This window comes from Suncus etruscus, chromosome 6 (assembly GCF_024139225.1).
Source record: "Suncus etruscus isolate mSunEtr1 chromosome 6, mSunEtr1.pri.cur, whole genome shotgun sequence".
NCBI lineage: Eukaryota > Metazoa > Chordata > Mammalia > Eulipotyphla > Soricidae > Suncus > Suncus etruscus.
In genome coordinates, this window is record NC_064853.1 from 4,746,186 (window position 1) to 4,773,984 (window position 27,799).

The 27,799-nt window shown below is 54.0% G+C and overlaps 1 protein-coding gene across 1 annotated transcript; it reads right to left on the minus strand.

Moving 5' to 3' along the window:
- Window positions 1–9,764: 9,764 nt before the first annotated feature.
- GPR157 (G protein-coupled receptor 157) lies at window positions 9,765–27,402 on the minus strand. Its single transcript, XM_049775415.1, has 4 exons — window positions 27,017–27,402; window positions 12,398–12,611; window positions 10,928–11,122; window positions 9,765–10,113 (listed from the first exon to the last, which is right to left on the minus strand). The coding sequence occupies exons 1-4, from the start codon at window positions 27,400–27,402 to the stop codon at window positions 9,904–9,906; spliced, it is 1,005 nt and encodes a 334-aa protein (XP_049631372.1). The 3' UTR covers window positions 9,765–9,903.
- Between the last annotated feature and the right edge of the window lie 397 nt (window positions 27,403–27,799).

Below are 27,799 nucleotides of genomic sequence, written 5' to 3' on the forward strand. Positions count from 1 at the left end.
GAAAAAATGTTCCAAATAAAATGCATTTGAAGGGGCCAGAAAGATAGCACAGCGTAGGTAGGGCGTTTGCCTTGCACTCAGCCAACCCAGGACGGAAGGTGGTTCGAATCCCAGCATCCCATATAGTCCCCTGTGCCTGCCAGGAGTGATTTTTGAGTGCAGAGTCAGGAGTAATCCCTGAGCACCTCAGGGTGTGACCCCAAAACAAACAAACAAACAAACAAATGCATTTGAGGTGCGGTGAGGGAGAAATCAGGTGCTGGGATGCTGGGATGTAGGGCAGGAGCTACAGTGGGGAAGGCTCTTGTCTTATCTGCCCCAGCTTCAATCCTGGGCACCCTATATGGTCCCCTGAGCACAAAACAGGAATGACCCCTGAGCCCAGCTGGGTGAGACATCCCCCAAGAAAAAAAGAGGTGTCCAGAGCAAAAACACAGCAGAGAGGGCATTTGCCTCGCACACAGGTTTGATCGCCATCATCCCATATTGTCCTTTGAGCCTGCCAGGAGTGATTTCTGAGCACAGAACCAAGAGTTACCCTGAGTGCCCCAAAACCAAATTAAAAAAAAAAAAAAAGAGGAAAGAAAAAGGAAAGAAGAAAATATCAGAATTTGTTACTGGCTCACCAGGCCCAACCCCCAAACCCAAGTTTCCATCAGTTGTTGAGTGGGAGGTTTTTTTGGGGGGAGGGTGCCAGGGCTCCCCATCACTGCCCAGCAGGGTCCTGGGAACCAGGGGTGAGGGGATAGGGTCAGGTCCCCAGCCCTGCGGCTCCCCGGGACGGTGCCGACCCACTACCTACCTGTCTTGGGGTACCCCCAAGATTCCAGCATCACCAACGCCCACGGGTGGTCCGGAGGGGTGGGGCGCGCGGACCCTGTGATGTGTCGCGTTCTGATGGCGCAGGCCTCGGGGTTCCCAAGCAGGCCGGACTGCGAGTTTGCGGCTTGCAGGGCGTCTGCACCCGCGTAGGGGGTCCCCCACCCCCGCAGTGGCTACCGGGCGCCAGTGCACCCTGGAAATTTAAGGGGTAAAGCTCGGGTCTTGCACACACATGGGTGCTGTGTCTCCTCCCCAGTCCCTCTGGGCGCCTGCTGTGGCCCTAAGGGATGGAGGGGCAGGATGTGACCTGCGACTCCACCCAGCTGTCAAGGCCCTTCTTGGGTCCCCACCCAGGATCTGCCCTCTAGGCTGACTCTGGGCACCCCGCCACCCACTAGAACTGTTTCATCGCAGATTTTATTTTAAATGCACGACATGCAATAATAATAAATGACACTGATTAACTCCAGGGAACCAGAAAGTTCTGCAGCAGTGTCTTTGCAAAATGTTGACCTGCAGGGAGGTCCTGGGGTACAGGGGGGAAAGGGAGAGGGTCTGGGGCCACCATACGGGGAAGGCATTCGGCTGTTCAATTCCCATAGGGTCCCCTGAGCCCCACCAGGAGTGATGGTCCCTGGTGTGGGCCCCCTCAAAGAAAATAAAAGATAAATACATAATAAATGTTTGTCCAGGGGCCGGAGTGCTGGCAGAGTGGGTAGAGCATTTTTTTTTTGCATGCTGTCAATCACGGTTCAAGCCTTGGCATTGAAAAGGGACATGAATGAGTTAAAAAGTTTAAAATATCTCTGCAAAGCCCCCCAAAGGTTAAGGTGACCGCAACTGACAATTCACTGAACCTGTACAACCTGTTAACCTGTTATTGTGTCTGTGATAAATGTTCCAAATGTTCCCTGAAATGTAAAAGTCACTAAACTTCCTGAAATCAACCATCATGCTCTGTTCTGTAAATTTTCCATTGTACTGGAGTGTTATAAAAGACCTGCTGGATTTGTGAACGGGGCTCTCAGCCTCTAGCCATATGGCCATGCTGGGTGCCTAGGCATTTATGCTTGAACAATAAACCCCTTGCTTTTGCATGAACTTCGAGTCTTGGTGTCACTGAACAGCTCTCCGGTCCTTTCAGCATCTCATATGGTCTCAAGTACTGCCAGGAGTAATTCCTGAGATCGGACTTGTGCTGGGTGTGGCCAACAAACAGTCAAACCAAAAAGATGTCTGTGGGGGCCAGAGCACAGCAGTAGGGCATTTGTCTTGCACGCGGCCAACCTGGGACATCCCGGGGTTTGATTCCTGGCATCCCTTCTGGTCCCCCAAGCCAGCCAGGAGCGATTTCTGAGCATAGGGCCAGGAGCAACCCCTGAGCGCCACTGGGTGTGACCCAAAAAACAAACAAATAAAAAAGATGGCTGTCCCCAGTGTACTGAGGCCCGGAGGTGCAAAAGTTTCACCTAGTTCCATAAGGACAATTAGACTCAGGTTAGACTCAGGGACGTCTTTTTTTTTGGGGGGGGGGCACACCCGTTTGACGCTCAGGGGTTACTCCTGGCTATGTGCTCAGAAATCGCCCCTGGCTTGGGGGGACCATATGGGACACCGGGGGATCGAACCGTGGTCCGTCCTACGCTAGCGCTTGCAAGGTAGACACTTTACCTCTAGCACCACCTTCCCGGCCCCATACTCAGGGACGTCTTAACCTTTGGTGGAGTCACTGCTTCAACCCTGTCCATCTGGGCTGCTCCCTGCCTGGCCTGTCTAGATGATTTTCAAACCCTTCATTCTTTTTATTTATTTTTTGGGTCACACCCGGCAGCGCTCAGGGGTTGCTCCTGGCCCTATGCTCAGAAATTGCTCCTGGCAGGCTCGGGAACCCTATGGGATGCTGGGATTCGAACCATTGTCCTCTGCATGCAAGGCAAACACCCTACCTCCATGCTATCTCTCCGGCCCCCAAATCCTTCATTCTTATTCTTAGCATCATATAAGTACTAGTACCTACTTGAGAGGAACTTCTTGGGATGTAGATATTGGCTTATCTAATGCTTATGTTGACTGGACATGCTCTCCAGTCTCAGGATGATTAAACAGGGTGTAAAAATAGAACTGACAGATAAGAAAAGTGTGGAGTGGGGTAGGGGGATGGGGTGGGGTGGCAGTCCAGGTTCAGCTCCCAGCATCCCATGGGACTCCCACCCCCAGTACCAATAGAAGTAATTCCTGAGCTCAGAGCCAGGAGTAAACCCTGAGCACCACCAGGTGTGACCACCCCCCAAATATAAATTTCTGGTTTGCTGTTATAATAAAGAACAGGATTTTTCTTTTTTCTTTTATTTTCTTATTTTGGTGTGAGGGTGGTAACCCCTGGCAGCTCTCAGGGGTTACTCCTGGCTTTACACTCAGAAATTCCTCCTGGCAGGCTCGGGGAACCATATGGGATGCCAGGATTTGAACCACTGACCTTCTGCAGGCACCTCTGGGCCCACCTCTGTGAGGAAAGTTCTGGAACTTTAAAAACTATGTGCTTAGGGGGCTGGAGAGGTGGCGTTAGAGGTAAGGTGTCTGCCTTGCAAGCGCTAGCATAGGACAGACCTCGGTTTGATCCCCAGGTCCCATATGGTCCCGCCCCAAGCCAGGAGCAATTTCTGAGTGCATAGCCAGGAGTAACCCCTGAGAGTCAAACGGGTGTGGCCTAAAAAACCAAAAACAAACATAGAAACAAACAAAAAACTATGTGCTTGGTTTTGGGTTTAAGTCTTTGTTGGTTTTTTTTTTTTGTTTGTTTTGTTTTGTTTTTGTTTTTGTTTTTGGGCCACACCCGGTAACGCTCAGGGGTTACTCCTGGCTATGCGCTCAGAAGTTGCTCCTGGCTTGGGGGACCATATGGGACACCGGGGGATCGAACCTCGGTCCATCCAAGGCTAGCAGGCAAGGCAGGCACCTTACCTTTAGCGCCACCGCCCGGCCCCTGGGTTTAAGTCTTTAAAATTTCCTGGGATCAGTTGAGTAACCAAGCTTCAGTCCTTCCTCCGGCCCCACCCCTAAGCCTTTTTATGTCTATGCCCCCCCCCCCATTTGGTGAAATAAGGCATGGAAGATCTTGGGAAAACAATTACACTGATATTACATCATGTCTCCATGTGTCCTAAGGTTTTCTGGTCAAATGCCTCCAGGGCCTCCCAGACTATGTATGAGGTACAGCCGCTGGTCCTTGGAGCTGGCTTGAGTGGAGGGAGTGGTTGGAACTCTGAGTTCAGGGATCAAGTCAGTTCGGGGGCCTTAGCTCTCCCAGTGGGGCAGTCACCTGCGACCATATCTGCCTCTGACCAGGTCTCAGCCATGTGCCAGGCTCTGCCCCACCCTGGGCACCCAGACTGGGCCACTGTGGGATCTATCCCACCCCCCTCAGGGAGCCCTCAGGTACATACCACACATACCACAGAAAAAATGATTCTGTTTTGTTTTACTTTATTTTTGTTTTTCGGCTATACCTGGCAGTTCTCAGGGGTTCCTCCTGGCAGGCTTGAGGAACTCTATGGGATGTTGAGGATTGAATCCAGGTGCAAGGCAAACACCCTCTCCGATGTGCTATTGCTCCGGCGCAATGGATGACTAGAAAGAAAACCCATAGCAGGCTGCTAAGTCACAGCGGGAGATTCAGTGGAAATGTTTCATTGCCGTGGGCATATGAAGAGCTCTATTTGCACCCGCAGTAGAGGCCAAATGATTCGCTTTATTTTATTTTATTTTTTTGGGGTTTTGGGTCACACCCAGCGGTGCTCAGGGGTTACTCCTGGCTGTCTGCTCAGAAATAGCTCCTGGCAGGCATGGGGGACCATATGGGACACCGGGATTCGAACCAACCACCTTTGGTCCTGGATCGGCTGCTTGCCAGGCAAACGCCGCTGTGCTATCTCTCCGGGCCCCAATGATTTGCTTTATTTAAAAAAAAAAAAAAAAAACAGAACTGAAAAGATCATAGAATTGGTAAGGCACTTACCTTTCATGCAGCTGACCTGGATTTGAGTCTCAGCACCACATATGGTCCCCTGAACACCACCAGGTGTGATTCCTGAGCACAGAGCCAGGAGTCAGGCCTGAGTGCTCTGGGCTGTGGCCTCCAAACCCAAACTCAAATCCAAACCCATACAACAGGACTAAACAAACAAAACAAAGGCCAGAGAGATAGCACAGTAGGTAAGGAGCTTACCTGGCATGTGCTTAACACTAGTTTGATCCCTGGCACCACAAATGGTGGTGCCATCCCTTAAGAATTTTCCTGAAGGGCCCAGAGAGATAGCACAGCGGTGTTTGCCTTGCAAGCAGCCGATCCAGGACCAAAGGTGGTTGGTTCGAATCCCGGTGTCCCATATGGTCCCCTGTGCCTGCCAGGAGCTATTTCTGAGCAGACAGCCAGGAGTAACCCCTGAGCACTGCCAGGTATGACCCAAAAACCAAAAAAAAAAAAAAAAAAAGAATTTTCCTGAGAGGGCCGGAGAGATAGCATGGAGGTAAGGCATTTGCCTTGCACGCAGAAAAATGGTGGTTCGAATCCCGGCATCCCATATGGTCCCCCAAGCCTGCCAGGAGTGATTTCTGAGCATAGTAAGGAGTAACCCCTGAGCGCTGCTGGGTAGGAACCAAAACCAAAAACAAAAACAAAAAATTTTCCTGAGGGACCGGAGTGATAGCACAGTGATAGGGTATTTGCCTTGCACATGGCCAACCCGTACAGACCCGGTTAGGTCCCTGGTATCCCATGTGGTCCCCTGAGCCAGTCAGGGGTGATTTCTGAGTGTAGAGCCAGGAGTAATCCCTAAACGCCCTCCATATGTGTCCCCAAAACAAAACAAAAAAGAATTTCCCTGAGTACAGAGCCAGGAATAGCCCCTGAGTACCATTGGATTTGCCCCCCCCCAAGAATTAATAACAAAACCAAGAGGGTCTGTGGACATAGTATGTGGGTACAATACTTGTCTTGCATATAGTCTATCCAGGTTTGATCTTCATCAACCCATATAGTCCCTGAGTCCCGCCAGGAGGATCCCTAAGCACAGTCAGGTGTAAGCCCTAAGCATTCCTGGGTGTGACTCCCAAAATAAATAAAAAGAAATAAAACAAAGCAAAGATCGGAGAGTACATGGCTGACCCGAATTGGCCCTGGCCCCACGTGTGGTCCCCCAAGTTCTGCCAGGAGAGATCTCAGAGGGCAGAGCCAGGGGTAAGTAAGCCCTGAGCACAGCTAGACATGAGGCCCCCAAACAAATACAAGGCAAAGAAACACTAGTAAGACCTAGGAAGACAAAGAGAGGCTGGTAAACTGATTCAAGACTCTGGTCCTGGGTCAGGAAGAATACACCAGGCCAGGCACTTGCCTTGCATGCAGCTGACTCTGGCTTAATCCTGGGTACTTCTGGGAGTAACCTCCTTTGAGTACTGCCAGGTAGAGCCCAATGTGCCCTTTCTATCACTAAAAAAATAAAGATCTTGGGGGGTGGGGTCTGTGCTGAGAGCACCCAGAGTTGTGGTGAGCCTCTTTCCAGTGGGAGGGAAGGAGGGAGGGAAGGAAGGAAGGGAGGGAGGGAGGGAGGGAGGGAGGGAGGGAGGGAGGGAGGAAGGTAGAGGGAGGGAGGGAGGAAAGAGGGAGGGAGGGAGAGAAGGAGGGAAGGAGAGAAGAAGGAGACAAACATCAGGACACTGATTTGGGAGAAGAAAGGAAAGAAGCAGGTGACATCAGTACACTGGTTTGGGGACAGATGTCATCAGCCCCAGCACAGGGTCTATCCAAGGCTCTGATGGGAAGAAGGGGCTCTTGCACCCCTAAAAGCAGCTCCACTTCTTTCCCTCTACACACTCTCCTGGCTGTGTTCACTCACTCCCTGATCTAAGAAGGAGATCCTCTGTTTTCCAGATAGAATAAAGACATTTCACTGCCTCCTAGTCACCAGGGTCTCAGCTCCATCTCCTGCAGGACAGGAGGGGGAGGGACATAATACCTCCAGTTCTTGGAACCCCAAATTCCTGCACAGGCCTGGCCTAGTCTAGCCTGCAAGGGTCACCCCCAAGCTAACAGTCCCTGCTGGCTCAATCTGTCCTCCTTCCTTCCTTCTCCTCCTCCTACTTCTCCTTCTCTGCTACAAGCTGCTTCCTCAGGTTCCGCTCCGGTCTAAAGAGAGGCTGTGACCAGTTAGCCATGCCCCTGACATGCTGTAACAGACTTAAGAACCTTTGGGTTCCTTTTATTCTGCCTTTTTTTTTTTTTGCGGGGGGGGGGGGTTACTCCTGGCTCTGCACTCAGAAATCCCTCCTGGCAGCTCGGGGAACCATATGGGATGCCGAGAATCTAACCCGAGTCTGGGGCCGGAGCAATAGCACAGTGGTAGGGTGTTTGCTTTGCACACACTGACCCAGGACGGACCTAGGTTTTATTCTCAGCATCCCCTATGGTCCCCCAAGCCAGGAGCGATTTCTTTTTTTTTTTTTCTTTTTGGTGTTTGGATTTTGGGTCACACCCAGCAGCCTGGCTCAGGGGTTACTCCTGGCTCTATGCTCAGAAATCACTCCTGGCAGGCTCGGGGGACCATATGGGATGCTGGGATTCACCGGGATTCGAACCACCGCCCTTCTGCATGCAAGGCAAACACCCTACCTCCATGCTATCTTTCCACCCCCCCCTCTTTTTTCAGGAGAATTTCTGAGTGTATAGCCAGGAGTAACCCCTAAGTGTCACCAGGGGGGGCCCCAAAACAAAACAAAAAAATCCAAAATTAAACAAATAACCCATGTTCATCCCAGGTCAGCTGTGTACAAGAAAATTACAGGGAGAGGTCTGCAGGGTCCAGAGCATAATCCCCTTGGCTGGTTTGGTTTTCACAGGTTTCTCTCTCTCTCTCCCTTTCTCCCCCTCCTTCCCTCTTTCTATCTCCCTCTCTCTCCCCCCCACCCCGCCCCTTGTTTGTGGGCAGAGGGATGAGCAGGCATATTTGATACTCAATACCCACTGGTATTCCTGAGTCTATGCTCAAGAGTGAACCTTGGAGGCCTTTAGGGAACTCTGGGGTGACGGGGATTTGAACTCCAGGAGTAGCTGCATGCAGAGCAAGAGAGATCTGTGCTATCTCTCCAGCTCCCTTCCTCATATCCTCGATTATAGGAGGTTTAGCACGTGGTTTGGGTTTTGTAGATTTGCTTTGGTCTCCAAGAAAGGGACACCTGTGAAATACAGCGGTTCCTTCCTCTGACACTTCCTTGGGGACAAACTGAACAATGGCCAAGAGATTGTCTTTTTCTTTTTCTGGTTGTATTTTTTGGCCACACTCATAAAACCAAGTGCCACTCAGGGGTTACTCCTAGTTCTGTGCTCAGAAATGACTTCTGGAATAAAAAAATGACTCCTGGCAGGTTCGAAGACCCTCTGATATGCCAAGGATCGAACCCAGGTCAGCAAATGCCCTCCCCACTGAGCTATAGCTTCAGTCCCTGAGTATTGTCTTCTGAAGGCTGAGCAAGTGTGGGACAGGAATCAGGAACAGACATGCCAATGCCCATTTCCACAGGGCATGCATATGGTCCAAAAGAGCAGGCTTTGTATGTAGGGGTACCAGGTTCCATCCCCTGTACCTTGTTGTACCTCCCTTAAATTAAATCCTTATGGGGCTAGAACGATAGGACAGTGGGAGGCATTTATCTTGCACGTGGCCCATGTAGGTTCAACTCCAGAATCCTGTATAGTCCCCCGTGCCTGCCAGGAGTAACCACTGAGCGCTGCCAGGTGTGACACCCCCCAGGGGGGGAAAAAAAACCTTGTTCATTTAGACCCTCTTTCCTGCCTTCTTTTTCTGTTTTTAAGCCATTTGAGATGATGCTCAGGGTTGACTCCCACTAATGTGCTCAGTGCTTTCTCTTAGTGATCAGAGAGCCATGAAGTGGTGGGGATTGATCCTTGGCTTCATGCTTGCCAAGCAGGTGCTCAGCCCATTGGGGGACCCTAAAGGATTCTTGAAACCAAGAGCACAAGTCTCTGCTTTCACCTAGTCCCCAAACCTTCTTCTCCAGGGTGGATAGCACTGTCCAACCTCATCTTCATCTTCACCTGCACATCACAACCTGGGAATGACGCAGCCAGGGCACCTCCTGACCTCCTCAGCGCCCATAAGGGATCCTCAAGGCCCTGTCCTCTCCCAGCTCCTCACCCGAGAAAGGAGCTTATATTTTGTTTGCTTGTTTGTCTGGGGGCCACGCCTACCGATGCACCAGGGGTTCCTCCTGGCTCTGCTCTCAGAAATCGCTCCTGACAGAGTCGGGGAACCATATGGGATGTTGGGCATCAAATCTAGGTCTGCCACGTGCAAGGCAAACTTCTCTCCCCGTTGTGATATTGCTTTAGCCTCAAGACTGTATTTATTTTATTTATTTATTTATTTTGTTTTTTGGGTCACACCCAGTGGTGCACAGGGGTTACCCCGGCCGGCTCTGTGCTCAGAAATCGCTCCTGGCAGGCTCGGGGAACCATATAGGAACCATGAGGTAGGCCTCATGCAAGGCAAATGCCCTACTGCTGTTCTATCTCTTGGGTCCCTGAGCCTGTATTTTAATGATGGGGGACAGACTTGGGATTTGCACCTGTGCTGAAAGCGCGCACTCCCTATCCTGTGCCCAGGTGTCTCCCACAACCACAGAGAGGATCAGGCCCTAAGCCTGGGTCCTGCTGTCTTCAGGGGTGTCCAAGGGAGCACTGGGGAGAGGGCTGGGCCATCTAAGGGTCAGCCACACTCCCACAGACTGGCTCTCCCCATGGGGTCCGGGCGCATATCTCCAGCGCCCCATGTTTTATTAGTATGAGCCGCAGTTCTCACAGGCCCAGGTCCGCTGCCATGGTAAACAGTCTTAGGAGCGGCAGCCACTGGCCCAGTCGGCTCCCACGGGTTTCCCTGAGTCACAGCAGTACCCCATTCCCAAGTGGGGGGCCCGTGCCTGCGCCCCAAAGGCCTCGGAGGTAGATGCAGCGTGCGCGCTCCAGTCCCTGGGGCCCAGTCCTGGTCGGCCGATGGGCACCAGCGGAGCCGATCAGGTGCCGCCGGGCGGTTCAGGTTCATCGGGGGGCGTCCGTCGGGCCCTCGAGGCTCCTCCTGCTCCGGGGGGCGCAGGGACCTCGGCGGGGGTCTGGGCGGTGCAGCAGCAGCAGCAGCAGCGGGTCAGGAGGCGGGTGCGGACGGCGCGGGTGCAGAGCACGAACATGATGCAGTTGGCGCCGCCCTGGAACGTGTTTCCGATGCCCTGCGGGAGAGGGGGCCGGGCTGGGGCGGGAGGAGCAGGATCCCGGGCCCTGGTCGCTGGAGCCTGGCCACGCCCACCGGCTGTCACTGGCCCGCCCGGACACGCCCACTGTGCTCGTGGTCCCGCCCACAGGGCAATTTAGCATCGCGACACGCCCGCTGGAACTCCTGGCCCCGCCCACTTCTGCTTTGGCGACGCCCTCTAGGATCCTGACCCCGCCCACCAACACCTGGCTCTTGCTTGACACGCCCACTGGGACTCTGGCCCCGCCCACATAACCACTGACTGCTTTGACACGCCCACTGTGCTCCTGGCCTCGCCCACAGGGCACCTGTCTGCCGAGACACGCCCACTGGGATCCTGGCCCCGCCCACAGGGCATCTGACTACCGCGACCTGCCCAGTAGATTAGCCCCGCCAGTGTGGTCCCTGGCCCCGCCCACCAGATTCCAGGCTCAGTCGCGACACGCCCACTTTCCTCTTGGCCACGCCCAGCAGTCCTAGCTCCGCCCACAGGGCGCCTGACTATCTCGATAGGCCCACTGCCTTTTTGGTCCCGCCCACCGGCAGCGACACGCCCACTTGGCTCTTGACCACGCCCTCGTGCTTCCTGGCCCCGCCCACAGGCTATCTGAGTACCGCGATAGGCCTACTGCCGTCCTGGCCCCGCCCACCGCGGCCCCAGACTGTCACTCAGGGCCCCGCCCACTTCGGGCTCCCTGGGTGCTCAGATCTCGGTTCAGATCCTGCTCTCCTCTCCAGGCCGGCATGCCCACCCGGCCCGGGGAGGGGAGGCGAGGCGAGGCCCGACCTACGTGCAGGACGACGAGCACCGGGGTGCGCACGGCCGGGGAGCCGCAGAGCGTCAGCACGAAGCGCACGGTGCTCCAGACCCGGAGGCAGACGAAGATGAGCGGGATGAGGACCAGCTTGGTGTCGGCCACGGCCGGGTGGCGCTGCAGCCGGTGCGCGTCCGACAGGAGCGGCCGGTACTCGGACAGCGCCTCGCGCTAGGAAGGGGTACACGGGGTGGGTGTGTGTGTGTGAGCTGGGGGCACGAAGCAGGGAGCTGCTCCCCGGCCCCTGCAAGCACGACCGCCTGCCTGCCTGTGTCTGTACCCCAACTCCACCTCTCCGGCCCCAGGCCCACAGGACAGTCGTCTTGGAGTTCTCTTTCTCCCTCCTCGAATGCACTAGCAAAGCCAGTGCCTCTTGCGGCCAAAGAGGCTGCATGGGGGTTGCAGTCACTGCTACTAGATTGCTTGATCACTGCAACGGCCACCCTTGGTCACTTGGTCCTTGATCACCCCTTAATCACCCACGAGGTACCCAACAGACCGCATGGACCTTGGATTGTGTCTGTGGGGCAGCCAGTGGCTGGTCGGGAAGGACTGGGGGCGCTGGGCCTTGTTCCGAGACACCCCAGCTAGCCCAGCCCACCCAGTAGTCCGTGAGTCCCCAGGGCCTGGGAAGCCTTAGGATGGGGCTCTCAGGGGGCCAGAGAGATAGCATGGAGGTGGGGCGTTTGCCTTGCATACAGAAGGACGGTTCGAATCCCAGCATCCCATATGGTCCCCTGAGCCTGCCAGGAGCGATTTCTGAGCATAGAGCCAGGAGGAACCCCTGAGCGCTGCCAGGTGTGACCCCCCCCAAAAAATAAAACAAAACAAAAAAAGATGGGGCTCTCAGGGCCAAGAAAGAAGAGGTCACAGGGTCAGCCAGGCCTTCTGTGGCTTGGCAGGGGCTGCAGCCTACTAGGCCCTTCCTGCCTAAACTCTGTAAGGGTGGAACAGGGGAGTTCTGAGTGCCAAAGCTCAACTGCACCCCCACTAAGGGCCGCCTTCTGTGGGCCTCTCCTCACCCACAGACCTGGCCCTCCCGCACAGGCTGGGCAGTGGGTAAACCCCAAGCCCTGTGTGTTAGGACGCAGGCCTAGTCTGTCCCTGCTTGTCGCCTCAGTCCCTGTCTCATCCTTGCTGTCCTCTCAGTCTTTTCCTTGGCCTGTGCAAGGATCCCTGTCCCATCCCCTTGGCCCTATCTCATCCTTGCCCCACACATCCTTGCCCTGTACCATCTCCTTGAACTCTGTCCCCTCAGGTCCTGGCCCTGCCCCATTCCCTGAACCCTATTTCCACTCTGCTCTGCCCTCAGTTCCAGTCCCACCCCTTAGGATCCTGTCCCCTTCCTGCCCCTTCCCCTGGGTCCCCTCCTTGCCCTGTTCCCTGGGTCCCTGTCCTGTCCCTTGTCCCTTCCCGAGTCCTCTCCCCATCTCCGGCCCCACCTACCGCGCGGCTGACGTGCTTTCGGACCAGGAGGTAGAGCAGAGGCAGCGCCACGTAGGCCAGTAGCTCCCACAGCTTCCCGGCCAGCAGCATCCAGAGCAGCCGGTCCTCAGCATCCAGGGCGATCCAGCACCAGCCCACAGACACGTCCGAGGCATCGTAGCCGATCTTCCGCAGGACCACCGCTGCCACGGTGATGGCCAGCGGGACCCCCCAACTGTGGGCCAGGGTGCATGGACTCAGGTTAGGCAGGAGAACCCCAGGAAAGCAGGCAACAGTCCTCAAGCTACCCACCCGAGTCTAAGCTGGGGTCCCAGGAGATGGGGCACTGGGGGCCATCCTGGAGATTTCAGGGCTCCCCAAGACTGTGGCTGGCAAGCTGGGTTGGGGACCCCATGGCTCATGTGTCCCCATGATAGTGTGGGCCATGAGGGGTCATGCTCAGGAATTTAGGGTTACCTGATGGGCCATTCCAGGGGTCCACGAACCCCAGCAGGAGAGGACCTGGGCTCTGGGCTGCCGTATCTCAACCCTGAGAACCCCATCTCTGTGGGAAGGAATGCATCTGTCTGGGTTCCCAGGGGTGCACAGGGCAGCAGCAAGATTTGAGATGTTTCTGTAGCCCCTCCCCTCAGGTCCCCCGTCCTAGAATAATATGTTCCAGGGTAGAGGTAAGCAGTCTAGGTCTCAGCCTAGACCACTTGACCTCAAAAAACCCCCCAATGGGGAGCTGACCTGGGCAGGGCATCACCAGGGGTCCTTGAGGCCTGTCAGGGTGGCAGCTGTGGGAGGCACCGCTCCATCCCCAGGGGCTGGACACAGGCCCCAGAGAATGAAGTGAGGTATCCCCATGGGTCACCTCAGCATTGGGCCCTGGGAGCACATGGGCGCAGGGCATTCCCTGCTGAAGTTACTACGGCACAGAAGGGGAGCACAGCAGAAGGTGTAGGGAGGGCTGAAGGGTTCACTCGGAGGGCACAGTCTCTTCTTGCAGGAAATGCAGGTCCATCCCCCAGCACCACTGGCCGTCACCCCAAATTACTACCAAACCAGGATTCTGAGTGGTAATACAGCAGACAGGGCTGGCCTTGCATGCAGCCAATCCAGGGTTGATCCCCAGCATCCCAGAAGGCCTCCCAGTTCTGCCAGGAGTGATTTTCTTTTTTTTTTTTTTTTGGTTTTTGGGCTACACCCAGGGGTTACTCCTGGCTATGTGCTCAGAAGTTGCTCCTGGCTTGGGGGACCATATGGGACACCAGGGGATCGAACCGCGGTCCGTCCAAGGCTAGCGCAGGCAAGGCAGGCACCTTACCTTTAGCGCCACCGCCCGGCCCCAGGAGTGATTTTCTGAGCTCACAACCAGGATTAAGCCCTGAGCACTCAGGATGCAGCTCTCCCTAAACAAACAAGAAACTAGCAGGGAAAGATACTAGTGCTCCGTTTTTTGTGGGTTCAAAAGCTCCTTTTCCTTTCATTGCTCAGTGTGGGAGACCACACTTAGCTGGACTAAACAAGTGGCTGCAGTGTGCCCAGAGCTGCCACAAGGGGGCACAGTGACCAAAGATGGCAGTAGGCTGGCATGGCACTCCGTGATGGGGTATGCCTGTAGATGGGGTGCTCCGCTGCTGAGGCCACATTTGTGCATTTTATTTTACTAATTTTTTTGGGGGGGGTTACCCGACTATGCTCAGAGATTACTCCTGGCTCTGCCCTCAGGGCTCTGAGGACCCTTTGAGATGCCCGGGATCAAACCCATATTGGCTGCAAGCAAGGTAAACGCCTTCCCTGCTATGCTATTGCTCCAAACCAAACTGCATTTCAGTTCTTCATTTATTATGGCTGCTTTAATTTGGGGGCCTTTTCTGGTGTATCTGTAGGCTATTCACACCTCAGTGCTCAGAGGTCATCCCTAGGGGTACTGCATCATGATGTTCCAAAGGATGTTGTTGCCCACTGAGGCATGTCTTTGGCCCTCATTCTGGCAGAGACAGTTACGGTTCTTAAACTCACAGCACCCCAGTATTTTTAGGACACCAGGAGGACCCCGAGGGCAGGGCTGCTGCTTCAACACTCATTTAGATTTGGTTTGTTGATGCTGAGGACAGGACAAGGTTTGAGGGAGGAAAGTCCTAAATGTGTGTGTGTGTGTGTGTGTGTGTGTGTGTGTGTGTGTGTGTGTGTGAGTGAGTGACAGTCACTTGAAGGAGGCTGAGGCCGAAGGGACAGTGAGGGGCAGGTCTGAGCAGAAATCAGGAGCTACCTCTGACATCTGGGCGCCCACGGGGCTCTTTCCACCTGCATCTGGGAATGGGGTACCACCTCCTCGTGGGGGTTCGACTTGAGCCTAGTGCATGTTAGGGAGCGGAAGAGAGAACAGCCTCAGGCTTCTGCCAATGCCAGACTTTGCAGGTTGCTGGAGCTGAAGCAGCTGCGTGGGACCAAGGGGAGCAGCGGGAGGTGATAAGAGGAGGTGATGTGATCTCGGGGAGCCCGTGGGATTGGGGTGGAGGGACAGGCCCGTCATCCTGACCCAGCAGGCTTGACCTGACGGAGAACTCAGGCAAGGCAATAAGCAGGAGCCAGGTTGTGTACAGGGTGGGTGGTGTAACACCCAGATCTTTAGCAACCTGTGTGCGTGTGTGTCTGTCTGTGTATATGGTCACGTCTATAGATTCCACGGCCATGAGGGAATTCCCCAAACATGCTAGCACCCCATTTGGTCCCTCCAGCACTGCCAGGAGTGATTTCCTGAGCACAGAACTAGGAGTCAGCCCTGAGCACCGCGGGTGTGGCCCAAAGTCCAAAGCCAACCAAACGACAACAATAAGAAAAAAATAGCAGAAAGGCACACCCCTCTTTTCTGACTGGAACTCTCGCCGTGGCTCTGGGGGACTTGGCGAGCCCTGAAGTAGGTGCAACCAGCGCTGAATGTGGAAAAGAGATTCCTCAGTAAGACCACAGCAAGTTGAGTTAAAACAAAGATGGGGTTGGGGAAGTTTCACTGGCTCATCAACACAAGAGTCTTGAAGACCATCACCATTTCCTCGGTTGTCTTCTATCCAGAGCAAAGCCAGTGGAGCCTTGAGCTTGTCTTCAGATCACTGTGATTGGGGGCCACCCACCTGGAGGTGCTGGAATCCATGCAGTGCCAGGGATGGAGTGCAGGGTTTCAAATAGGCAAGATGTGCTCTAACCACTGAGCCACATCCCACGCCTCCCCCACAAAGGTCTGTTTTAAACCCAGATTTATTGTTTTTCTGGGGGTTGAGGTAGGCACTCGCAGTGAACCAAGCAATGTCAGATTTCAGAATCTAAAATGCCAAGCATATACTCTAGCCTTGGGTCATCTCCCTGACCCATTTAAATAAAGTTTTAATAGCATCCAGCCACACGTCTTCCTTCACATGTGACTTGGTGGCCAGCGAGTGGGCAGAGCAATCAGTGACAGCCCCGTCTCATGTCACCTGTTCCTTTCCAGGGCAATTCGCTGCCCTCTACTTGGTGTGTCCAGAGGCCAATCAGTCTAGTCCTGATGGCATGTATGCCTGTGTCCATGTGCAAATCTTCCCCCATGCTGATTCCGAGCCATGACACAGCTCGCTGGGTACCAAGGGCACCATCATCTGGCAGCTTCCATTCCACACGGAAGCCCAAACAGCATAGGTGAGATTAAAATGCAGCAAAATCAGGAGTCCCAAGGATTTTTATTACTTCTACAATTAAACTGTACTGTCCCTTTTTCTTTTTTTTTTTTTTTTTTGGTTTTTGGGCCACACCCAGTAACGCTCAGGGGTTACTCCTGGCTATGTGCTCAGAAGTTGCTCCTGGCTTGGGGGACCATATGGGACACCGGGGGATCGAACCGCGGTCTGTCCAAGGTTAGCGCAGGCAAGGCAGGCACCTTACCTTTAGCGCCACCGCCCGGCCCCAAATAGTTGTTTTTTTGGTTTTTTTTTTTTTTTGGTTTTTTTTGTTTTTGTTTTTTTTTTTTTTGGTTTTTGGGCCACACCCGGTAACGCTCAGGGGTTACTCCTGGCTATGCGCTCAGAAGTTGCTCCTGGGTGGGGGACCATATGGGACGCCGGGGGATCGAACTGTGGTCCGTCCAAGGCTAGCGCAGGCAAGGCAGGCACCTTACCTCTTGTGCCACCGCCCGGCCCCGCAAAAGACTAGAGCTGATTTTGAATTCTTTTTTTTTTTTTTTTTTTTTGGTTTTTGGGCCACACCCGGTGACGCTCAGGGGTTACTCCTAGCTATGCGCTCAGAAGTCGCTCCTGGCTTGGGGGACCATATGGGACGCCGGGGGATCGAACCGAGGTCTGTCTCCTAGGCTAGCGCAGGTAAGGCAGGCACCTTACCTCCAGCGCCACCGCCCGGCCCATACTGTCCCTTTTTCTAATTAAACTTTTTTTTTGTTTGTTTTTGGGCCACACCCGGCGGTGCTCAGGGGTTACTCCTGGCTGTCTGCTCAGAAATAGCTCCTGGCAGGCACGGGGGACCATATGGGACACTGGGATTCGAACCAACCACCTTAGGTCCTGGATCGGCTGCTTGCAAGGCAAACGCCGCTGTGCTATCTCTCCGGGCCCAACTTTTTTTTTTTTTTTTAGTTACACCAGGCAGTGCTCAGGAATTCTTCTTGGCTCTACAATCAGGAATCACTCCTGGCAGACTCGGGGGATCTTATGGAATGCCGGGGATTGAATCCTAGTTAAAGCATGCAAAGCAAACACTCTCCCCATTTTGCTACAACTCCAGCACTTTTCTCATTAAACTTTTTATTTTATTTTATTTTATTTTGGTTTTTGGGCCACACCCAGTGACACTCAGGGGCTACTCCTGGCTATGCACTCAGAAATCGCTCTTGGCTTGTTGAGGACCATATGGGATGCTGAGGGATCAAACCGCAATCCATCCTAGGCTAGTGTGGGTAAGGCAAGCGCCTTACTGCTTGCGCCACCGCTCCGGCCTCTAAACTTTTGTTTTTGATGCACCAAACAGAACTCAGGGAAATGTGGGGCCACAGAGGGAACCCGGACAATCCTTCATGTGAAGAGTACGCCAGTTAATCCCCCATCCTCGTCGGTGCATGGTTGAGAATGGTCATGTCCAACCGTTAACTCAGAGTTTCCTGAAGCTGAACCATTGAGTTCTAAGATCACAGGACATGGGGCCGGAGAGATAGCCTGGAGGTAAGGCGTCTGGCTGGGTTCCATTCTTGGCATCACAAGTACATACATGAAAAAGGGCAAGACGCAGAGTGGGCATGGGGAGGAATAGGGCAGGGGGGTCTTGGGTGGTGGGACAGCGCTGGAAAGGGTGAGACATCATATATACACGGTGGAAGCAAGCAATGTCTTGGTTCTGTCTGTAGGCTGTACAGTAATCTGGGCTGGAGCAATAGCATAGCGGGGAGGCCGTTTGCCATTCATGCAGCTGACGCAGGTTCCATCCCTGGCATCCCATAGGGTCCCTTGAGCCTGCCAAGTGTAATATCTGAGCACAGAGCCAGGAGGAACCCCCCAAAAGACTACAGCAATACAACTTAAAGGTGTTAGACCATACATAGAAGGGCCTGGACATAGGTGAGTGAGAAGCCAGCGTGTCCAACACTCAGATCAGCTGGGCAGGACCCCTCGAACTGTGAGAAGCAGGAAACTGGTGAGCCCCCCAAAAGTGATGACAAGACAACCTCCCAGAAAGGCTCCCTTTCCATCTGTGCTGTGTACCAGGAAATAGTTTCTTCTATTTTTGTTCTTTTTTGGGGCCACACCCAGCAATACTCAGGGCTTACTCCTGGCTTTGCACTCAGGAATCACTCCTGGCAGTGCTCAGGGAACCCTAAGTGATAGACTGTGGATTGGCCTCCACAAGGCAAACACTCTCCCCACTGTGCTATTGCTCCAGCCCCAGGGAACCATTTCTTAATGAGAGATGGGGGGGAAGAGGGGTCAGAGAAATGGTACAGTGGTAGGGTGTTTGTCTTGCACACGGCTGACCCAGGACAGACTGGGATTTGACCCCCCATATCCCACATGGTTCCCCGAGCCTGCCAGGAGTAATTTCCGAGTGCAGAGCCAGGAGTAACCTCTGAGCGCCACTGGGTGTGGCCCAAACCCCCCCCCCACAAAAAAAAAAAAAGAATAGAAAAGAAAAGACACTTGCCATGGCCAACCCTGGATCGAGCCCTGCCAGGAGTGACCTCTGAGCACAGAGACAGGAGTAAGGCCTGAGCACTGCTGGGTGTGGGTGGCCCTAACTCTTCCTTCCTCAAATCAGAGCAAGTCAGTCTACTCATTGCAGCCGGTTACACCCTGAAACTCTGTGGCTGGGAGAGAGACACCTGTGACCCACATTCCCACCCCGAGACTAATGCTAGCACATTAACAGTGCCAGGCCCTGAGTGGCAGCTACGGCCCACAGAGGCAGGTGCTGGTCTGGGCATTCGCTGGACAGAGACATGGTCATGTGCTCTTCTCTGGGGCTCTGAGGCTGGAGGAAGTGGAACTCCATTAAAAAGGGCTCCACTAAAAGGGGACAAAACAGGGGTTAGGCACATGTCTTTACATGGCAGACCTTGGTATCAGAGGGACTCAGGATGCCCCACACAGGAATGGAGGCCACTACTGGGAGCCCGTGAGTCTGCATCAACCTCTTCTGGGGGATACTCTTTTGTTTTATTTATTTATTTTGGCCAAACTTAGTGGTACTCAGGGGTTACTCCTGGCTCTACATTCAGAATTTGCTCCTGGCTTGGGGGACCATATGGGATGCCAGGATTCTAACCACTGTCCATCCTGGATCAGCTGCCTGCAAGGCAAACACAATACCACTGTGCTATCTCTCCGGGCCTGGTACTCTTGTTTTATTTTCGGTTATTTTGGCTACACCTAGTGGCACTCAGGGGTTCCTCCTGGCTCTGCACTCAGGAATCACTCCTGGCAGTGCTTGGAGGACCTAACGGAATGCTGAGGATCAACCAAGGTATGTGGCATGCAAGGCAAAACCCCTTCCCACAGTACTATCACTGCAGGCCCTGGGGGGTACTCTTAACCTTTGATTCCCGGGGCTGCCAGAGATCCCCTCAAACATGCTCCACAGCAGTGTCCCTTCAAATGTTTCAGGGGAACAGACTGACCCAACCTGACACTTGTCAGTTAGGAGGTCTCATGGAGGGCTACAGTTCATGCCATCCCTACCTGTACTTCTACTTTAAATGTGACCTCCTTTCGGCCGTAGACCTTCCTCGAGGGCCAAGAGGACCTTCCCTTGGTGCCCAGGTTCCCCTTTTCTGTGCCGAACCTTCCCACTTTCCACAGCAGGGGGTTCTGGGTATACTTGGGGGACCCTGAGTCTCTTCCTGGGAGTTTCCCCCTGCAAACCCAGTGGGTGGGGCCCCCCCTTTGCCTAGAATCACAGCAACCAGAATGCCCCTTCTGTGCCCCCCAGGTGAAACCCCAAATCTGGAATAGGATGTGTCCTTGGGGTGTGGGAAGATGGGGTTGGTCTCCCTGATCTCAGCTGAACTGTTCATGCAGGACAGGCATGGGGGTCACACTGTCCTACACTGGGTTGTCTCAGAGAGAGGAACGCCGAATTGCAGGGGAAGAGGGGCTCCTATGTTGGGGCTCATGTGGTATTTCCGGCTGACAGCTGAGGCTGTTGGAAGGAAGTAGAAGGGGGAAGGTGGGGAGTATGACCCCACACCACTGCTCTGGGCCCATATTCTCAGCACTTTCTCAGGTGGGCATTGTCAGCACATGGTTGTGAACTCATCACCCCTAGGTGCAAAACTGGGGTGTCTGTGCTATGTGCACCTCAGCACTTTTAAGAAGACTGTAGAACGCAGGATTCAGGCTACAGGCGGACAAGGCTTCTCTTAAAGGGAGTCTCACTTCCCACATACTCTTGCAGCAGAGAACAGCAAGTAATCCCTAAACCAAGGGATCACCATGAACCTCAAATCTGGAACCTCAAATCCACCAGCAAAAGCTTCTGGGATTTCCTTTGAAAATGAAACCCCTGGACCAAAACCCAAAACTACTCATGGAGACATTGGATAAGCCCCCACAGGACAATCTACCAGGTACATTCCCCAGGAGACACCAAGAAAGACGATGGAAAGTTCCAGAAAGGGGCCATGAGGGTCAAGTCAACTCAGTAATCAGGTCACTGACAAGATCTCAACACAGCCACTCCCACCACCCACACCCCCAGGCAGGCGAGTGTGTGGTTACAGGACTGGCCTTGTCTTTGGGGTCCTTACACAACAGGATTTGGGGGGGTCAGGGACATCTAATTTGCAATTTGCTCTTACAGAACTCTGGAAGAAAAGTCAGCCGAGATGATCTAGGGCCTAGATTCTAGGCTGTGAGAAAAAAAAAATCACAGGCCAGTTACACCATCTTTTTATTTTAGGTCTCCGCTTATTTTATGGAGCTTCCTGCAAGAGTCACATGTTTTCCCACTACACCGCATCCCAGACGCCTTTCATTCCCAGACGCCACAAGTTCAAAGCTAATCCCACCTGACTGGCTCTTCAAGCTCAAGTCCTCCCTCCAGCAAACTTTTTTTTTACCGTTGTCACTATGTTGCTTTGGGGCTGGAGTGACATCACAGTAAGGAGGGGCTTTGCCTTGCCCAAGCGGCTGACCTAGGTTTGATCCCTGGCATCTCTCTCCCATCTCTCTCCCAGAGCCTGCCAGGCATAATTCCTGAGCACAGAGCCAGGAGTAACCTCTGGACACTGCCGGGTGTGGCCCAAAACCAAAAATGTTGCTTGCTTTTCCCTCTCTGCAGAAACCCTTGAATGTGCACTTGTCCTCTTTCTCTCTCTTTTTTTCCCCTAAGTTTCATTCAATAAAAACAATTTTCTTGACCCCAAAAAGGAAGAATCAAAAGCTCTTCTAACAAGGTCGAGATAAGCCAGTGGAGCCAGAGAGATAGAATAGCGGTAGGGCATTTGCCTTGCACGCAGCAACCCAGGACGAATGGTGGTTCGAACCCCGGCATTCCATATGGTCCTCTGAGCCTGCCAGGAGCAGTTTCTGAGCACAGAGCCAGGAGTAACCCCTGAGCACCGTCAGGTGTGACCCCCAAAAATTCAAAAAGCCAAAACAACAAAAAAGGGATAAGCCAAAATGGCAGAATGAGCAGGTCCAACCCAGAGACACCTGCTCACTCTGAAATCAGAGAGGTCAGCGGGGACAAGCTAGCCAGCTAATATCCCCTCCCTCACGAAGAATCTTGGAACTCTCCGGGCTAAACCCCAAGGATAAGATATATTCTCCCTGGGGGTGAAGTCTGAACTGCCTCAGCCTCTTTCTGGATGGGTTTTTCCAACCACTCAAAGTTAATATATTTTTTAAAAAACTTGGGTTAGGGGGTCAGAGTGATAGCACAGCGGCAGGGCGTTTGCCTTGCATGTGGCTGACTTGGGATGGACCCGGATTCTATCCCCAGCGTCCCATATGGTCTCCCGAAACAGCCAGGAGCAATTTCTGAGCGTAGTCAGGAGGAACCCTGAGCACTGCCACTGTGGCCCCAAAACAAAAATAAACTGAGGCTAGAAATAAAAGTTCAGTAGGGAGGGCACTTGCCTTGTAGGCGGCCAACCTGGAGTTTAATCTCGAACATCCTGTATGGTCCCCTGAGTCCTAACAGACACAGATAACATCTGGCATCTGATTCTGCCCTGCCAGTCTGGAGCCCTGAGACCCACTGATTCAAAACAAAACAGTAGACTCAACTTCTTTTTTTTTTTTTTTTTTTTTTGGGTCACACCTGGCAGCGCTCAGGAGTTACTCCTGGCTCTATGCTCAGAAATCGCTTCTGGCAGGCTCAGGGGACCATATGGGATGCCGGGATTTGAACCACTGACCTTTTGCACACAAGGCAAATGCATTACCTCCATGCTATCTCTCTGGCCCCCAGATTCAACTTCTTAATAGAAGATACATTTTATTATTGTCCAGTTTGTTTGTTTTTGTTTGGGGGGGCCACATCCATCCATCCATACTCAGGGCTTACTCCTGGCTACTTAACTATCTCTCCAACTATATATGCTTCATCTTTATATATATATATATATATATATATATAGTTAGTTAGTTAGTTAGTTAGTTAGTTAGTTAGTTAGTTAGTTAGTTAGTTAGTTTTTGGGTCATACCCAGCAGTGCTCAGGGGTTACTCCTGGCTCTACACTCAGAAATTGCCCTTGGCAAGCACGGGGGACCATATGGGATGCCGGGATTCAAACCACTGACCTTTTGCATGCAAGGCAAACACCTTACCTCCATGCTATCTCTCTGGCCCCTCATCTTTATTGATTTATTTATCCATTTATTTATTACTTATTTATCATTTATTATTTATTTATGGGCCACACCCAGTGACCCATAGGGGTTACTCCTGGCTCTGTGCTCAGAAATCACTCCTGGCTTAGGGGACCAAATGGGATGCCGGGAATTGAATCTGAGTCCATCCCAGTGTTTCCCTTGTGGGTGGCTGACCCTGGCACAATCCCCTGCATTGTGAAAACCTCCTGGGATGCACCAAAAGTGACCCCTGAGAAAGAAGTCAGGAATCAACTTAAGGAGAAAAATTTGTCTTCACCCTCATTGTCTTCACCTTCATTTTGATGGGATGGAACCTTTGTCCATGTATAAGGGAAATTGTAGATATATTTTTTGGAGGGGCCACCTTCTAATAATCAGGATTTTCTCCCAGCTCTGTGCTCAGGAATTTCCCCAGATGCTCTGGGTACAAATGCAATACCAGGATTGAACTTGCGCTGGGTGTGGGCCACGCAGAACAACTTCTCTGACTGTGCAATCCCAAATTGTTAGATTTGTTTGTTTAGTTTTGGTTTGGGGCCACACCCATTAGTGCTCAGAAATCATTCCTGGTGGAGCTGGAGGGGACTATATAGGATGCAAGGCACCTTCCCTGCTGTACTGTTGGTTCCAGCCCCCCCATTTTTTTATTGTTGTTGTTGTGTGTTTATTTGGGGGCCATACCTGGCAGTGCTCAAGGTTAGTCCTGGCTCTGCACTCAAGAAATCACTCGTGGTAGAGCTCAGGGGACCATATGGAATCCCAGGAATCAAACCTAGGTTGGCTGAGTGCAAGGCAAACAGCCTCCCTGCTGTACCATCTCTCCGGTCCCTAAGACCCCAGGTTGCTTAAGAAGTTAGTAAGGGGGCCGGAGCGGTGGTGCAAGCGGTAGGGCATTTGCCTTGCATGTGCTAACAGGAAGGACCGAAGTTCGATGCCCTGACTTCCCATATGGTCCCCCAAGCCAAAAGCAATTTCTGAGCACATAGCCAGGAGTAATCCCTGAACATCACTAGGTGTGGCCCCCCAAAAAAGAAATTAGTAAGTACATCCTTGCTGCTTTCCAGAACAGAGCCTCGCCCTAACCCCCCCATGTTGTCTAATTGTCCAGCACTCGCCAACATGAGAAAGATGAAGAGGCCTGATTTTCAGGCCTGTGTGTGGCCAGGTGACTATCTCACACAGACCACAACAAACCCAGGAAGGCAGGCGGCGAGGGCGCTGGCCAGGGAGGGGTCAGGATTTGCCCCACGCTGTTAAACAGGTTCCCCGATGCCTTCAGACCAGCCGGCACAGGTCCCAACTCTGTGGGACACTCCCCAGATCAAGCCTCCTAGCATGGACTTGGGTGTCTCATTTCCTCTAAGAACCATGTGGCTCCCTCAACAGAGGATCGATTCTCTCCTGCTGCTCATCAGAGTGGGCAAAGACTCTCCTGGGGGGGGGGGGAGTTTCCCAAGCACCAGAGAAAGCACCCCAAGAAGCAAACAGGATGAACCAACTCAGGCTGGCTAAGAAATTTGTCTTTGGGCCAGAGTGATAGCACAGCAGTATGGCGTTTGCCTTGCACATGGCTGACCCAAGACAGACCGCAGTTCAATCCCCCATGTCCCATATGGTCCCCTAAGCCAGGAGCAATTTCTGAGTGCATAGCCAGGAGTGCATAGCTCTGAGCATCTCCAAAAAGCAAAAACAAAAACAAAAAAAAAAACGGGGGTGGGGGGGAGGAGGATTTGGGGCCTCACTCAGTGGTGCCCATGGGTTACTCATGGTTCTCCACTCAGAAATCACTCCTGGCAGGCTCAGGGGACCCTATGGGATGCCAGATATCACATCTGGGATGGCAGTTGTAAAGCAAATGCTCTCCCCGCTGTGCTATTGCTCTGGCCCCTGGAAATTTGCCTTTTTTTTTAATTACCATTTTGGGGGGGGGTGAATTTTGGCCCACACCCAGCAGTGCTTAGGGATTGCTTCTGACTCTACACTCAGAAATCACTTCTGGCTGGCTTTGAGAATCTTACGGGATGCCAGGGGTAGAACCTGGGTCAGCTACATATAAGTCAAGCACCCTTTCTAGTATACAATTGCTTCAGGGTGGAAACTTGCCTTTTTTGCAGGAACCATGCCAGCTTATCTCTAGACAAGTTTGTTGGACTCAGGAGTGTCTGCATGGCAAGTATGTGGCCAGTGCGACCACAGTCAGGCCTCTGCGATCACTCTACCCATGACATACCCCCATGCCACACAACCAAGTATGCAATCTTTAATGCATCACAACCAGTGTGTGTCCAGAATTCCACAACTGGGCCCGGAGAGATAGCACAGCGGCATTTGCCTTGCAAGCAGCCGATCCAGGACCAAAGGTGATTGGTTCGAATCCCGGTGTCCCATATGGTCCCCCATGCCTGCCAGGAGCTATTTCTGAGCAGACAGCCAGGAGTAACCCCTGAGCACCGCCGGGTGTGGCCCAAAAACAAAAAAAAAAAAAAAATGGAAACAGAATTCCACAAGTAACGGGCATCACTCCCCACCATAAGCCCCACGGCCAATGGTGAGCCCCAACCAGGACAGGGAGCAAAAAAAAAAAAAAAAAAAAAAAGTGATTCAATATTTGATTTTTAAAAAGAAGGGGGAGAGAGGAGAAACTCTTGCAAAACAGGGCTCGTGTGATAGGTTCATTCTCAGGAACCCATGAACTCAGATGTCTACACTGCCTGGATCTAATGAGCCACCCGGGCCCCAGGCCTCGGATTTGGCATCAGAAATTGGGGGCGCAGCTGCTGTCTGAGTCCCTGCAGTGCTGATTAAATAGCTCCTTACAAACGTGACAGATGAGAAGCGAGGCCACGAGTCTCCCAGGCAGGACCCAGCTGGCTTCCAGAGGTCAAGTCCCTTTGCTGGCTGGTGACCTCATTGCTGGGTGACACCCCCATGAACCTCTGCCTCTTCCAGAGTGCTGACTGTCCCCGGGGCCTTGGACAGCACTCAACTGCTCTGCAGACAGCGCCTATAATTAGGGCATCTTGGGGCACTTATCTGAGGGGGGTTGTGTGTGAGGGGAGAAGAGAGGCAACCAGCAAGGGGAGAGTCTAGTTGGTCTGGGAACGGGGGACAAGGGGTGCAGAACCTCAACACTGGGGCCAGAGAGATAGCACAGCAGGGAGGGCACTTGGCTGGCCCATGGCTGACCCGGGTTTGATCCCTGGCACCTCACGATTCCCGGAGCACAGAGCCAAGAATAAGCCTCGAGTATTGCCAGATGTGGGCCACCCCCAAATCAAGATCAGGTAGAGAAAAAGCATAAGACACTGGTCTGTGTACGTCACTTCCAGCCCTGTACCAGGGAAGACTGGACCTACTGTGATGGGGGAGTGGGTGGTGATCGGGGCTATGGGCTACCATACCACTTGTGGCTATCACCTAACTCCCTTCCCAATCCTAGAGCCAGGGGCTGGAGAGATAGCCCAGCGGTAGAGCGTGTTTGCCTTGCACTCGTCAACTCGGGAGGAACCTGGGTTCGGTCCCCTGTGCCTGCCAGGAGTGATTTCTAAACGTAGAGCCAGGAGTCACCCCTGAGCACCATGGGATGTGACTCAAAATCCAAAAACCAGTCCTAGAGCCAAGCCCCCCAGGGCAGACAATGAAGCAGATGAGAATGGCAGGGGGGGGGGGCGCCTATGCCTGGTCACCTGCTGCATCAAGGGGACCCAGATCTGAACGTGAGCCTGGATCCACCCCCCCAAAAACCCTGGGGAAGGATGCCCAGGCTCCATGCTTGGACATGCACAAACCAAAGGTGAGCTCTGGGGCTGTGCCAGGCCAAGTCGTGGCTGTGGCAGGAGGGCCTGGGGAGGGAGGAGGGCTTCTCGCTCCAGGCCAGTCAACCAAGCCAGGGCCAGGGGCAGGGCTGGACAGCCCCAGGGGCCCAGGGGCAAGTCAGTGGGTGGGTGGGTGGCAGACCTGGCACCGGGAAGGCCACTCATTCCTAGGCCTTCAACCAAGCCAGGGGCAGGGCAGGGCAGCCCCAGGGTCCAGGGGCAAGTCAGTGGGTGGGTGGGTAGCAGGCCTGGCACCGGGAAGGCCACTCATTCCCAGGCCACCAACCAAGCCAGGGCCAGGGGCAGCCTCAGGGGTCCAGGCAAGTCGGTGGGTGGGTGACAGGCCTGGCACTGGGAAGGCCATTCACTCGCAGGCCATCCCCCCAGCAAGCCAGAGCCAGGGGCAGGCGAGAGGATGACAGGCATGACCCCAGGGTGACAGGCCACCGAGCCCCGGCGCCCAGCCTCACCTGACGGCGTGGAAGGCCCAGAAGAGGCGGCGGTCCCGGGCCCCGCCGGCCGGGCGCACGATGCTGAGGTAGAGGTAGAGCGCCACGGCCACGGTCCAGAAGAAGGAGCTGGTGTTGGCGAAGGTGGACAGGGCGCCCTGCAGCACGCAGTCCCACGACGGGCCCGGGAAGTCGCGCAGCGCCCCGTAGAAGTAGGAGGCGGCCGACAGCAGGTCGGCCAGCGACAGGCACAGCAGCAGGCGCCGCGCCGGGCTGCGCAGGTCGGGCCACAGGGCGTGCGTGGCCACCAGCAGGCCGGAGCCCAGCGCGGACAGCGCGCACGACAGCAGCACCACGGCGCGCTCCGACGGCATCAGCACGGTGGGCGGCGGCAACGGGGGCGGCATGGCAGGCGGGCGGGCGGGCGGGCACCGGGCCGGCCGCGGGGATCGAACTCGCACCGACCGAGCGAGCGGCCACAGCCGCCGCCGCCCGCGACCCGCGCGCGGGCAACCCGGGGGCGGCTCTGTTGTGGACCCGCCCTGCTCCAGGCCCCGCCCTCCAAAGCCCTCAAGCCCCGCCCCCTGACCCAGCGGCCAATCGCCGGCCCCGGTGACAGCACGCCCCGCCCACAGACTCCGCCCACAGCTCCAGACCACGCCCCTAGGGCTGGCTAACCGGGAGACACTTCGAAGACCTCCGAGTTCCGCCTCTGCATAGACCACGCCCACTTACTCACCAAGCCACGCCCCTTTGACCCAGCGACCAATCGCTGTCCAGTACCACGCCCCCGGCACAGGCACG

Coding starts and splice junctions, on each gene's coding strand:
- GPR157 (XM_049775415.1), bottom strand. CDS start 27,402: ATGCCGCCCCCGTTGCCGCCGCCCACCGTGCTGATGCCGTCGGAGCGC. Junction 11,123..12,397: donor GAAAGCACGTCAGCCGCGCG/GTAGGTGGGGCC, acceptor ACCCCTTCCTAG/CGCGAGGCGCTGTCCGAGTA. Junction 10,114..10,927: donor CGGTGCTCGTCGTCCTGCAC/GTAGGTCGGGCC, acceptor CCTCTCCCGCAG/GGCATCGGAAACACGTTCCA.